The 12,838-nt window shown below is 43.0% G+C and overlaps 1 protein-coding gene across 1 annotated transcript in view; it reads right to left on the bottom strand.

The window, feature by feature from the left end:
* The window catches only part of Kiaa0895 (KIAA0895 ortholog), a 53,890-nt gene that overhangs the window by 29,207 nt on the left and 11,845 nt on the right, over positions 1–12,838 (bottom strand). Inside the window, exons 2-3 of the mRNA XM_005346950.3 lie at positions 9,007–9,701; positions 734–877 (exon numbers count right to left, since the gene is read on the bottom strand). Coding sequence (XP_005347007.2) covers positions 734–877; positions 9,007–9,701 — 839 coding nt within the window. The remainder of the gene's footprint in view (positions 1–733; positions 878–9,006; positions 9,702–12,838) is intronic.

The following is a 12,838-nucleotide window of genomic DNA, read 5'->3' as shown; positions in this document are numbered from 1 at the left end:
ATAGCATGAGAGAGAGAGAGAGAGAGAGAGAGAGAGAGAGAGAGAGAGAGAGAGAGAGAGAGAGACCCTATCTTTAAAACAAAGAAAGTAGATGGCTGTGCTAAGGAAGACAGAACTACAATTTGTAATTTTAATGGTGAAGAAAGGGTACAATGGGGACTAGGACCAAGGCAAGAGGAACAAGGTCTAGTTGGCTACAGAGAGAATTCAAAGCCACCCTGAGCAATCTAGTAAACTTCTGTCTCAAGCAAAAAGAAGAGGGAATAGAGCTTCAAGGTAGCGTGCTCGCCCAAGGCCCCGAGTTCAAGTCTCAGTGCTTTAAGAAAGGGGGAGGGAGTGACAAGATGGCTCAGTGGACAAAGGTGCCTGCCCTGCAAGATGGCAACTCAAGTTTGCACCCCGGAATCCACACAGGGACTGGGAAGAACCAGCTCATGGGTGGGGAGTGGGGAGGACCTGTTCCTTGTCAGTGCCAAGGTTTTGAGACTGGTCTATCAATAAGAGAACACTGCAGCAAATTCTCTCAGTAATTCTTCCTGAGTAACACACAAAATACCATAAGCTGCACATATAAGAATCAAATAAGAGCAAAAGAAAGGTGGCAAGAGGCCAGTTCAATGAATTAAAGGGACTGATCAGACAAAACCTGCAGGGGAAAAAAAAACCATGTATGTGGCACTGACTGCAAGTGCCAATATCACAGCCAGGTCCCCAAGTCACCCACGGCCCATACCTCTCCTAGGCAGCCTTCCTTCACCATGTACTTCCTAACATGACTCCAGATTCGAGTTTTAGACAACAAGCTACCACCAGTAGCTTGTTCGAATTTCTCATAACTTCCGTATTTCTGTAAAGTCAGCTCCATAATATTGATGGACTGTAAAAGAAAGGGAGATAAGGACAGTGAACAGCTCATGCCACTCTGAGACGAGACAAAGGGAGCTAATTATCACCTAATTTGTCAAGACTTGTTCACATTTATTGATTACTGAATTAAGCTGCAATCCCAGCTTAATTAAGTGCATTTTTCTAAGTTTAAAGTTTCCACCGACTTTTCCAAATTTGCAAATGTTGTTCTTGCTGGCCCAGCACTGTATTCATGGTCTACAGAGTCAGATCCTCCCAGGGCTGCACAGTGAGACTGACTACAAAGGTCCAAAGGGAGAAGGCTGGTGAACAACACTCTCTTTCCTGTCTTCTCATGTCTTTAGCCAGAGCAGAGGCTAAAAACCGCACATCATGCCTACACCTGCTGCTAGGAAAAGCTGGGCAAAGAGGGTTCTGGCTACTGGGCAAGATATATTGTGGCTTCGAAGAACTCCAATATAAATAAAGTATGTCTCTAGGTCAGTTAATATGCTATAAGTACCATTTAAATAAAGGAAAAAAAGTCCTTTAAAAACATACAAAATAACCAGTCCTCTGTTACAACCTATAAAATCTGCTTACAATGCATTTATTTATCTATTTATTCTATGTTACGGGTGTTTGCCTGATGGATATCTGTGTACCACTTGCATGCATCTTCTATTGCCTTGCTTTGTTTTGTGAAAAGTAACAAGAAAATTTTATTCAAAAGGAAGGCAAAAGTACTGGTCAGAAATACAGACATCAGGCCACAAGAATGAAAGAGTACTTAAGTGCCAAAAGCTACTTTTTATTCTGGTGCCAAAAAATAGTAAAACAAAATCACAGTCTTAAAATCCTTCCATCTTTCATCAAGGGCAACGTATCATCTGCTTCCCATCACCCTAAAAGGTTGAGACCTTTTCCCAACACACACAGAAAAGGTAAAGACTACTAAAAATCTGGTGATAAAAACAAATCATCAGAGCCTCCAAGAGAACCACAGGATACAAAAATGTAAGTCAGACGAAACCCGTTCTTCAAAGATCTTTCGGGAAGGAAAAAATTCCCCCGTATCTGGCTGCTCTTGAGAGGCCCCAGCCTTGCTCCCAGCACTCACACAACGGCCCACATGGTCTGTAACTCTAGTCCCAGGGGATCTAACACTCTCTTCTGGCCTCCGCAGGCATCCATGCATGAAGCGGACTTACCAACATACAGGGAAAACACCCATACACATAAAAATAAACACATCTCTTTAAAACCACACATATGCATACAAAGAAATCTTTAAGAAAATCTATGAAAAGAATCTTATTTCTGGGCTCTTGTGGACTGGGAAGGAACTGATTGAGAAACAGTTACAGGGTCATTACATGCCCTGTGCTGCCAGGCTGTCTCCCTATTCTAGGTGTGTCACTGTGACCAATCACTGAAGTGTGACACCCAGTGGTGGGTGTAATAACAATGACAATCTACGTCATAGCTGAGAAAATGCATCAACCTTTGTCGTCGGTCACCTATTACATCATCACTGCTGTGGTTCCATTCTTTATTAAACAATGCACTTGAATGTCATACCAGGAGGGGACAATCACACCACAGATACATCCCTAACCAACTAGGACGGCATCAGAAAGTTACCACATGACAAACTACTCCTGAAAGCCTTGTTATTCAGCGTGGCCGAGGGCAGAGACACTGGAGTAGCAAGGCTGTCCCGAAATGTAGACCTTAATGCTCATCTTTAAGCCTATTAAATCAGAACCTGGGTTTGGCTTGTTTGTTTTTGTTTTGGTGGTGGTAGTGTTTCGAGACGGGGACTCAATGTATACAGATCAGACTGATCTCAGTTCACAGAGATCTGCCTCCCTCTGCCTCTTGAGTGCTGGGACTAAAGGTGTGGAACAGCATGCCACCTTTCAAACCCTGCTTTTGAAACAAGGTTCCCAGGTGATTCAAATGCAGTAAAGTGCAAGAAATAATGCAGAACTGTAAGTAGAGCACAGGAGTCCCCGTGTGCTGATTGCTTTGTATGACAACTAAGATGACTAAAAGTACAAATTAGCAATAATTAAAACCAGATCAACAAGGACATTTTACATACTCCAGTGAAGAGTGTGGGAGTTGGGCTTTAAACACCTCAGAAGAGAGTGAGTGTCCCCTCTGTATTGGAGAGACAGACCTAAAAGAAGTTTAAATTTTTTGGTTGTAGTTTATGCTTATGCTTTTCAAATTTTTTTCTTTCCATATTTAATTTTTCCTTTATTATTCCTCCAAGGGTCTTCTTTAAAGCATGCACTTAGGATGTGGTCATCTGCTTACTACACAGGTGTCCCTTATATTGATACCCTTGTCAAAGAGTAAGTACAAATAGTGGTGTGTGTTCAAGAGGGTACACAACAGAATACCATTTCCCCCACCCCATCTTGACTTGTCTGACACCACCATAGCAGCAATACTATATAGGGTTACACTGATGTTTCCAAAAAGCTTGTTTAAATATTTCACACCAACAATTGGGACTGCAGATACATCTTGCCTGGTAAGCATGGAGCCCTCAGGTCTGATGCAGTACTGCATTAAGTAAAAACAGACAGACAGACAGACAGACAGACAGACAGACAGACAGACAGACAGGGGTCTGTAATCCCAGCACTGGGGAGGTCAGAACTTCACAGGCATTCTCTGTTAGAGAGTTTGAAGCCAACCTGAGCTACAGAAGACCATGTCTTTAAAAAGAAAAAGTCCATCGTATGTGGCTTATATGGACACAGTATTTAATATCTACTAGATGCTCAAAAAATAATTTTGCTTCTTCCTGTCATCAGTAATTCTGAATGTTAGAATCTCTGCCCCCAGAATCGAAAGGTAAAGAACATGACTGAACAGAAGAGGGCCAGGTTTTCCTGGTTTTCTTCTTCTCTCGGAGACAGTTTTCTGTAGCTAAGACTGGCCTCAAACTCCTAACCCTTCTGTCTTTGTCTCCAAAGTTGGGATTGCAGATGTATGTATCACAATGGGATCTATTTTCCTGTGTGTCCACATTCTCAATACAGATGTGGGATGCAGAGCATCAGTACAAGTCAATGTACCAGTCAAAAAGTCTCAGAGGCAGCTCAACTTTATAATTAGAAATAAATCTATCACATTTTCCAGACAACATTTACATTTTCTTCTTTTTTAAGTTTTTTTAAAAAATATTTTTAATGTGTTTTGCCTCCATGTATCTGTGCATCACGTGTGTGTTTGTGCCTGCAAAGGCCAGAAGAAGGCACCAGAGCCCTGGAACTGGAGTTTTAGAGGGTGACTATGTGGATGCTGGGAACTGGAGAGGATACAGTGCTCTGAACCATTGAACCATCTCTCCAAGGCAGAACAAGAACACAACAAAAGCTGATGAACATGTAGAGAAACCAGAACCTCTAGTCACTACTGAGTGATAGCAGCCAGTGGTAATCATTTTGAAGTTCATTGTAAGGTTAAAACTAGCACAAGACATCTAAGTAATTTATCTACAAAATGAAAATCTTTTTCTCTATAAAATGTCCACCATTGTGTTTGAGGGGATGACAGACTTCCTAAAAAATTTCTGTGTCTGCTAACTGATCTGCTTTTGGTTTACTTGCTGATTTTGTCTTCAGTTCAGTAACTGCGAAGTTACTCCTCTCAAGTGCAGTCCCCGTCAGTGAAAGCCTTGCACACTGGAGGCACGGGTACACAGGCATGTGAACCCGCCAGAGGGCATTTAGGTTTGCCTTTCCCAGATTTGCCTCTTTGCTGGCAACACGGAGATGCCAAGTCCTTGCCCTACTTACCTTACAGAATTGCTGTACGGACACAATGGAGATGGGAAGTGAGCATGCTTTGTAATCTTCTTCCAAAACCACTGGACAGTGTTGAATTTGTCAGAACTTCTAGTCTTTAATTTTAGAATTTGGGGTAAACATTTTACCCTCTAATTTTTTTTGGTTTTGGTTTTGGTTTTTTGAGACAGGGTTTCTCTGTGTAAAAGCCCTGGCTGTCCTGGAACTAGCTCTTGTAGACCAGGCTGGCCTCAAACTCACAGAGATAGGCCTGCCTCTGCTGGGATTAAAGGCGTGCGCCACCACTGCCCAGCTAAAAATTTCTTTAATTGAAAAAAATTCTGGATGTATTAGGTAATGAACCTGGGGCCTCATGCACTCTAGGCAAGAGCTCCAGCACTGAACTACAGCCATAGGCTGTCTTAGTGAGCTATGACTGTCAACTTGACACAGCGTAGAGCCATCTGAGAGAGAAACTGCCTAGACTAGATTATCCTGTGACAAGTCTGGGGAAATGTCATGATTGTTAACTGATGTGGGAGGGCCTAGCCCACTGTAGGTGGCATCATTTCCTGGGTAGGTAGACCTAAGATATATAAAAAAAGCTAGGGAAGTATGACCCTGCCTATGAGTGAGCCATCAAGCAGACTTTTCCCATGATTTCTGTTGCATTCCCTTAGCTATGGCGAGTCCCTTGGTTAGAGTAATGCTTCATGGAATAGCAAGCAGGCCTGCCTTCCAACTACAGCCCTGTGTGTGCGTGCATATCGTTCCTTGGGAGCTATCCACCATGATTTTGGTTTGTTGACTTCGGAACGCACACATTCCTCCTGTTTGCAGACCAACAAGCTGCAGAGATCTGTGATTATAAGTGGAGCTTTTTACATGAGCTTGGAGATCGCACTCAGGTGTTCATGCTTTAGTACCAAGCACTTTACTGACTGAGCATCTCCCTTGCCACCAAGTCTTTTTCTTTACATCAATGCTGTCTAAACCATTTCCCGGAAGTCATCTACATAACGTCGTAATACATAATTGTTCTCTGGCTCCACACATGCACCATGGCATCTGAGTACTCCAACAAAAACAGTATTTTTTAAAGCTTTTTGGTTTCAATATAAAATTTTAGGAAGCCTGAAATGTTGCTGGGAGGGAAAGTGACATGACCAGATCTGAACCTTAGAAAGACCTGACAGCAATGTGGGAAGGACAAAGACAGCACTTCTGCCAATAATCAAGTTTGCCATAACATAAACTGCATTATAATAAAAAGAAACATCCCAAATACTTACAAACCATTCTACCTATCCACATATGCAGAGCCCAGGGAACAAACAGACCCTAGACATTGAGTCCTGTCCAATACATGCCAAAGTCAGACATAGGAGGGGATGCCACTAGCCTGTTCCTCTTCTGTGTCCTGTGTGGTCAGGGCTGGAGGTGGACTGGGTGTGTGCCAAGCTGAGAGGACGTGAGAATGTGATGGCTACTAGGGTATTTGTAAACAGCACAATAGTGCAGACCACTCCCTCACACCTCCAACGGAACAAGCAGCTTCCTAGTAAAGCCTGTTGGAGCGCATGCGCTACCACTCCCAAAGGTCAATGTGCAAAGCCTTCAGTGCTGCATCAACTCTGGTGTGAAAGAGAATCCTTTTGTTATGAGGTTAAGAAATGACCCCGCTTCTCCTCTATGTAGTATATAAAATTTCCAAGGGACATAGTAATCTCCAAATAACCTATTAGAAAGCCTTATTATGTTGAGCTATGTGTAAAAGATTTGTGATCTTCTAAATAGAAAAATGTGTCATCTGGAGAGAGGTGTAATTGAAAAACTTGATTTCTTTTCTATTTTTTAAGACAGGGTTTCTTGGTCTCTCTACATAGTCCTGGCTGTCCTGGAACTCACTACAAAGACCAGGCTGTCATGGAATTCACTTTGTAAACCAGGCTGGCCTTGAACTACTTAGTCCTGGACGTCCTGGATCTCACACAGTTCTGCCTGCCTCTGCCTCTGAGATTAAAAGCCTGAACCACCACACCCACCCCTAGGTTTCTGGAAAGTTTAAATATATCCAAGAGCAGGAAGACTGAGGCTACGCCAGTTTCTAGCCTATCTAGACAGAGCTCACCAAACTCTGTCCTGGCTCATAGTCCAGCCTGCTGCCCAAACTGGACACCCTGGTGGCTTAGTCCCGGAACTCCTTGACCCCTGGCAGGGAGACCAGTGGGAATGGTCAGAGTCTGCATGCCACCTTGGCCCACTCTGGTAGGCTGATTGCTCTCCAGTTCATGACCGTAGTGTCTCCAACAGCAGAGAGACTGCCTCGGATGCACCCAGAGTAGGAGGCTCACGACACTGCTGCTGAGTCCTGGGGGCCTCTTTGTTTTCAGGGCCGGGCAGGGGAGATGTGTGACTTCATATTATAACTCAGAACCTGAAGAGGGTTTTAATCATCGTTTTCTACATTCTGTGATTTTTCTTTCAACTTGATTAAAGTGCCTTAAAAAGTAAAACTGGAATAGATTCCATTTCCCCGCTTGTGGTATTTAAGGTACAAGCCAGCTAGGATTACTGGTGCTATTTAGAAACCTGGGGCAATTCAAATACATTTAATTACTGCAGATGAAAGTGGGTTAACATGACAGTAGAGCCTCAGGGCAGCCAGTGTCAACTGCCTTCCAAAGAAATGATAGAGAATTCATTTTGATGTGAAATGGTACTTTCCTGCACAATGCACAGGGATGCTGTATACTGGGCTTCATATTAAAGAATAGTGGTACATAAATCTCAGTTGGCATTTTCAGCACTGAGGGAAAATAAATAAATAATAGTTTTACAATTATAAAATTTAAATTTATGGCCGGGTAGTGGTGGCGCATGCCTTTAATCCCAGCACTCAGGAGGCAGAGGCAGGCGGATCTTTGTGAGTTCGAGACCAGCCTGGTCTACAAGAGTTAGTTCCAGGACAGGGTCCAAAGCTACAGAGAAACCCTGTCTCCAAAAAAAAAAAAAAAAAAAAAAATCAAAGTTGATTTAGTAACATTCTTGACAAAAAACAGGGGGTATAGGAGTCACTGTCAACTAAAAAGAACAGCAAAGTAGGCTTGGGATGTAGCTCAGTTGGTAGAGGATGAAGTCTAGAGTTTGATCCCCAGCTCCACAAAAAGTAAGCAGACAGGTCGGGTGGTGGCCCAGGCCTTTTATCCCAGCACTCGGTCACCATCTTTTCTGTTTGTCTGCCTTTGTGTTGTGAGAAACAGAGGCAGGAGGATCTCTGTGAGTTCAAGGCCAGCCTGGTCACAGAGTGAGTTCCTGGACAGGCTCCAAAGCTACACAGAGAAACCCTGTCTTGAATCACCCCCCCAAAAGGTAAGCAGACCTTTTGAGAGAAGGTCAAGGTCACCTCCCTACGTGGGGGGACTCTAGGCCAGGCTGAGCCACCTGAAATCCTGTCTGAACCACAAACAGAAGGGTGAGTGCTCACTGAAAAATACAAAGGCAAGAGTAAGAGAGTTCTTTTACCAAGGAAAATACATAGCATATTTGAAATCATTTTAGGAATTTGAGAATACTTTATAAACTATGTGTGATAACACACTCCTGCAATCCCAGGAGTTAGATTCTATTCATTTTTATTAATATTGTACGTGAGGGTGGCACATACATGCACGAGAAGTCAGGACAGTCTGCAGGAGTCAGTTCTCTCCCTCCTAACCTTGTGGATCTTCGAGATCGACTGACCTGAGGTTGTAAAACTTGGTGGTGGGCACCAATACCTGCTGAGCCTTCTCACCAACCCAATCCCAGCACTTGAGAGGTGGAAGCAGGAATATCTGGAGTTCAAGGCTAACTTCAGCCCTGCCGCAAATCTGAGGTTAACCTGGGTTACTGGATCCTGTCTCTGATACGTTTGTGAGGGGATGGTGGTGTTAGAACAATTGCTTAGCATGTACAAGACCCTGGGTTTGATCTCCTATACTCCAAGGAGAAAAAAACTGACTATAAAACAAACAGTAAAGTCTACCTAACCTTCATCTGTAGGCTAGCTAATGAACCACAAGTTCACAATTTCCAAATCAAAGCATAGAATCAGAAGTGGTTTCCAAGTATAGTGTCTTTTAGTCAGAGAACACAGTGTAGTCTTTGTATATTTTGATTAGTGCAACACAGTTCTCATGGATCAAAAACACGAGCAAAAACACTCACCTGCAGATTTCTTATCACATAGTTACCCATCCTTGGTGGTGGTTGATCACAGAGGATAGTAAGGTGTCTCTTTTCGCTTATAAAATGGTAGGTAATTGCTTTTGCTACATAACCAGGATACACTACTACAGAAGTGGCATTTTACCTGCTTAAGAAATCGGTCAGAGGCGTTGCTGTGTTTGGCTAACACACCAGGCAGAGCGGGGTTGGCATATTCAAACTGAGGGTTGTAAGTATAGTCCGACTTGAAGAACCGTAGCTTTTCTTTCTCCAGGTTGGTGGGCTTTATGGCAGTAAGGATACAGAGCTTCTTCCCAGAAAGCTCATCTCCCTTCTCAAAGCTTCTACACAACTGAGGCTGCTGCTTGGGCTTTGGGACGGGGGTGACACTGCGGTGGCTCACCTTGCTTTTCGGTTTAGGTGGCAGTGCTAGGCTGCTCCCTGTAACAGAGATACCACGGGTAAACTTTACAGGACTTGGTACTGGACTAGGGACAAAAACAGCAGACTGCCTGTCCAGGCAGTACCAAGTACCACTGCTGGTCACAGGCACCAGGGCTGTCATCCTGTGAGAATCTTTGCTATGAGAGGAACTAGGAGATCTGCTGGGCTTTCTACGTCTTTTGGAGAAGGTAGAGGAAAACTGCTTTTGTGAATGGTGCTTTCTCTCCTCCTTGCTTTGTAGTAGAACATTGTAACTACTGGTTCCAGTTGTAAAAGTGTCCTTGAGCACTCCAGAGGACAAACTTGAAAAGCTTCTTTGGCTGTCAATGATCAATGCCTCTTCTGCATTTAGAACAGACTTCTTAGCAAGTTCATGCTCAGGCCAGTGAAGCTTTTCTGTGATAAAAACAAAACCAAAACAAAGAAACAACAGAAATGCCAGGTGAAGCAAACTGCTTATTTGATGGAAAGTATCCTGAAGGTTCTGTGTATAACTTGCAAACATCTTTAGGAATGCTATTCTAAATATTAAAAGGTCATATTATGATCCATAAATTATATATCAAATTGTTCAGCTTCAAGCTATGCATGTGGTCAAAGTCTAAAAGCACATGCAATAATGCATAAGAATACTCTAAATACCTCACTACTGTGAACTTCACAAGGATAGATTTTATAATATCAAAGCACCATCCAAGACACTCCCAAGGTAAATACAATCTTGACATTTGGAACTAAATACAAAGATAGCCACCAGTAAAAACAGATTGCAGGCTGTGGCACCTCCCACCTGTAATCTCAGAATTCAGGAGACTGAAGCAGAAGGACTATCTGGGGTCTGAGGCCAGCCTGGACTAACTAGTGAGTTCCAGCCCAGAGTTACAGAGGAAAACCTTATTTATCTTAAAAACAAACAATAGCAGGGAATGTTGGCACATGCATTTAATCCTAGCACTTGGCAGGCCAAGGCAGGCAGACCTCTGAGCTCAAGATCAGTTGCTGGAGTTCCATGAAAACCAGGCTACACAGAGACAAACAACTCAAACAAATAAACACCCACTTCCCAAAAGCAAAACTCCCAAAATACAAACACAGCAGTGTCATGAATAATCTTTCTGTGTGCTGCAAGGATATGTCCCTTGGATTGGTTTAATAAAGAGCTGAACGGCCAATAGCTAGGCAGGATTTGGGGACAGAGAAGACGCTGAGAGGGAGAAGAGCAGATGGGTGAGCCAGACGCGGCATAATGGGAAAGGACATAATGGAGATGAGGTAACGAGCGCATGGGAGAACACAGATTAAAAAATATGGGCTAATTTAAGTTATAAGAGCTAATTAGAGCCGGGAGGTGGTGGCGCACGCCTTTAATCCCAGTGCTTGGGAGGCAAAGGCAGAAGGATCTCTGTGAGTTCCAGGCCAGCCTGGTCTACAAGAACTAGTTCCAGGACAGGCTCCAAAGCTACAGAGAAACCCTGTCTCGAAAAACAAACAAACAAACAAACAAACAAACAAACAAAGAGCTAGTTAGAAAGAAGCCTAAGCTAAGGCTGAGCTTTCATAATTAATAATAAGTCTCTGTCATTTTTTGTGAGCTGGTGGCCCAAAAAGAAAAGTCCATCTATACAACAATACGTTTCTACCTGGAAAAAAAATTGTTTAAGATTCGAGAGATAATCAGCTAGGTGCAGTGGCGCAGACCTTTAACTCCAGTACTTGGGAAGCCGAGGCAGTGGATATGCATGAGTTTGAGATAGCCTGGCCTACAGTGCATTTCAGGTCAGCCAGGGCTCCATAGCGACACCTGTTTTAAAGGGAAAATCAACTGATGATATGTGTTTAACTATGTTTTAGTAAGATCAGTCACCATTTATAACTGAGAGCTGGGGATGTAGCTTGGTGACAGAATGTTTGCTATTTCTCCAGCACAAAAAACCACCGCAACAATATTAATTTTGGGGGGAAGTGGTGGTAGCACATGCCTGTAATTCCTGAGTTTAAAAGGTAGAAGCAAGAGGATCATAATTTCAAGGTTATCCTTAGATGCATACTTTCGAGCCAGCCTGGGCTACATGAGATGCTGTTGCCAAAAAAAGAAAAAAAAATGATCATTATTTTAAATGGCAAATTGAAGACTTTCTCTTTAAGTCTTCCAAATGCTTTAAACAGCTAAGAGTCATCTAGGCTACTGCTCATGCACTAGTTTCAAGCTGTTAGCTGGGCATGGTGGCTCACATGTGGAATTCCAGCATTTCAGAAATAGAAGTTGAAGACCAAGAGTCTAAGATCAATCTACACAGAGAGTTCTAGGATAACCTGGGGTACATGAGACCCTATCTCAAAAAGTTATTTATATCATTTATATCATCTTTTTATTCCACAAATGGATGGCATAGTGGGCATATATCTCTAATAAACATCTACATAAATGCATATTGAAATTGTTCCTGTACAGACTGCTTTCCCCACTAGTGCTAGGGACTGAGGCAATGGTCTCCATACTCTAGGTAAGCGCTCTACCACTTGTCTTTCACCTGACTTCTGACTCTGAAGACAGGGTATTCCTATGAAGCCTTTTAATAACAGCACAGCACATGGTTAAAAGAGGCATTATGGGCTGAGCCGTGGTGGCACACGCCTTTAATCCCAGGACTCAGGGGGAAAAGGCAGGTGGATCTCTGAGTTTGAGGCCAACCTGGTCTACAAAATGAGTTCTAGGCCAAGACTTTACAGAGAAATCCTATCTGGAAAAACAAACAAAAAAGAGGTGTTATGGTTATCTCATGGGGGGGGGGCAGGCTCTTGTAATGTTAGGGGCAGACAAGGAATGGTGGCAAACGGCCCTCACAGGACAGTTACCAACACAATGAAATATCCCAAACCAACATCATGTCAAAGTAGAACAATGTCTCACTTGGTAGTCTCACTCTGCATCCTAGACTGACCTCAAACTCACAGTGATCCTCTTCCTTGGCTTCCCAAGTTCTGTGATTATAAACGTGTGTCACCAAGGCTGGTGAAATGTCAGTTTTTACAGTGTAGAAGATTATGGGTTACAGTGAAGAAACAGTGCTAGGTCAAAGATAGACAATAGACATTCCGGGCATGTAAGATATCTAAAAACCCTTTAACTAAAAGTTCTTGTCTATAATCCCAGTACTGACTGGGGAGGTAAAAGCAAGAGGATCTGGTCATTTTGGTCAGTCTGCGTCATGTGAGACCCCTACTCAAACAAACAACAAAAACAAAATAAAATTTCTTAGACAATGTAAAAGTTTAATTTTAGTGTCTAAAGGATAATGTAAAAGTATGGATTTGTAAGAGCCAAATGTAACTATATGCAAATGTTTAGAGGTGGAGGGTGATGGAGGAAGGTCATTGGTTAATTAAATAAAGAAGCTGCTTGCCCTGATAGGTTAGAACGTAGATGGGAGGAGTAAACAGAACACAACTCTGGGAGGAAGAGGAAGTGAGCTCAGAGACTCGACAGCTCTCCTCTCGGGGGCAGACGCCTCAGAGAGACAAGATGCTCCACT

Source organism: Microtus ochrogaster, chromosome 5 (assembly GCF_000317375.1).
Source record: "Microtus ochrogaster isolate Prairie Vole_2 chromosome 5, MicOch1.0, whole genome shotgun sequence".
NCBI lineage: Eukaryota > Metazoa > Chordata > Mammalia > Rodentia > Cricetidae > Microtus > Microtus ochrogaster.
Note: the sequence above shows the minus strand (reverse complement) of the source record. Positions and strands in the feature narration are given on the sequence as shown.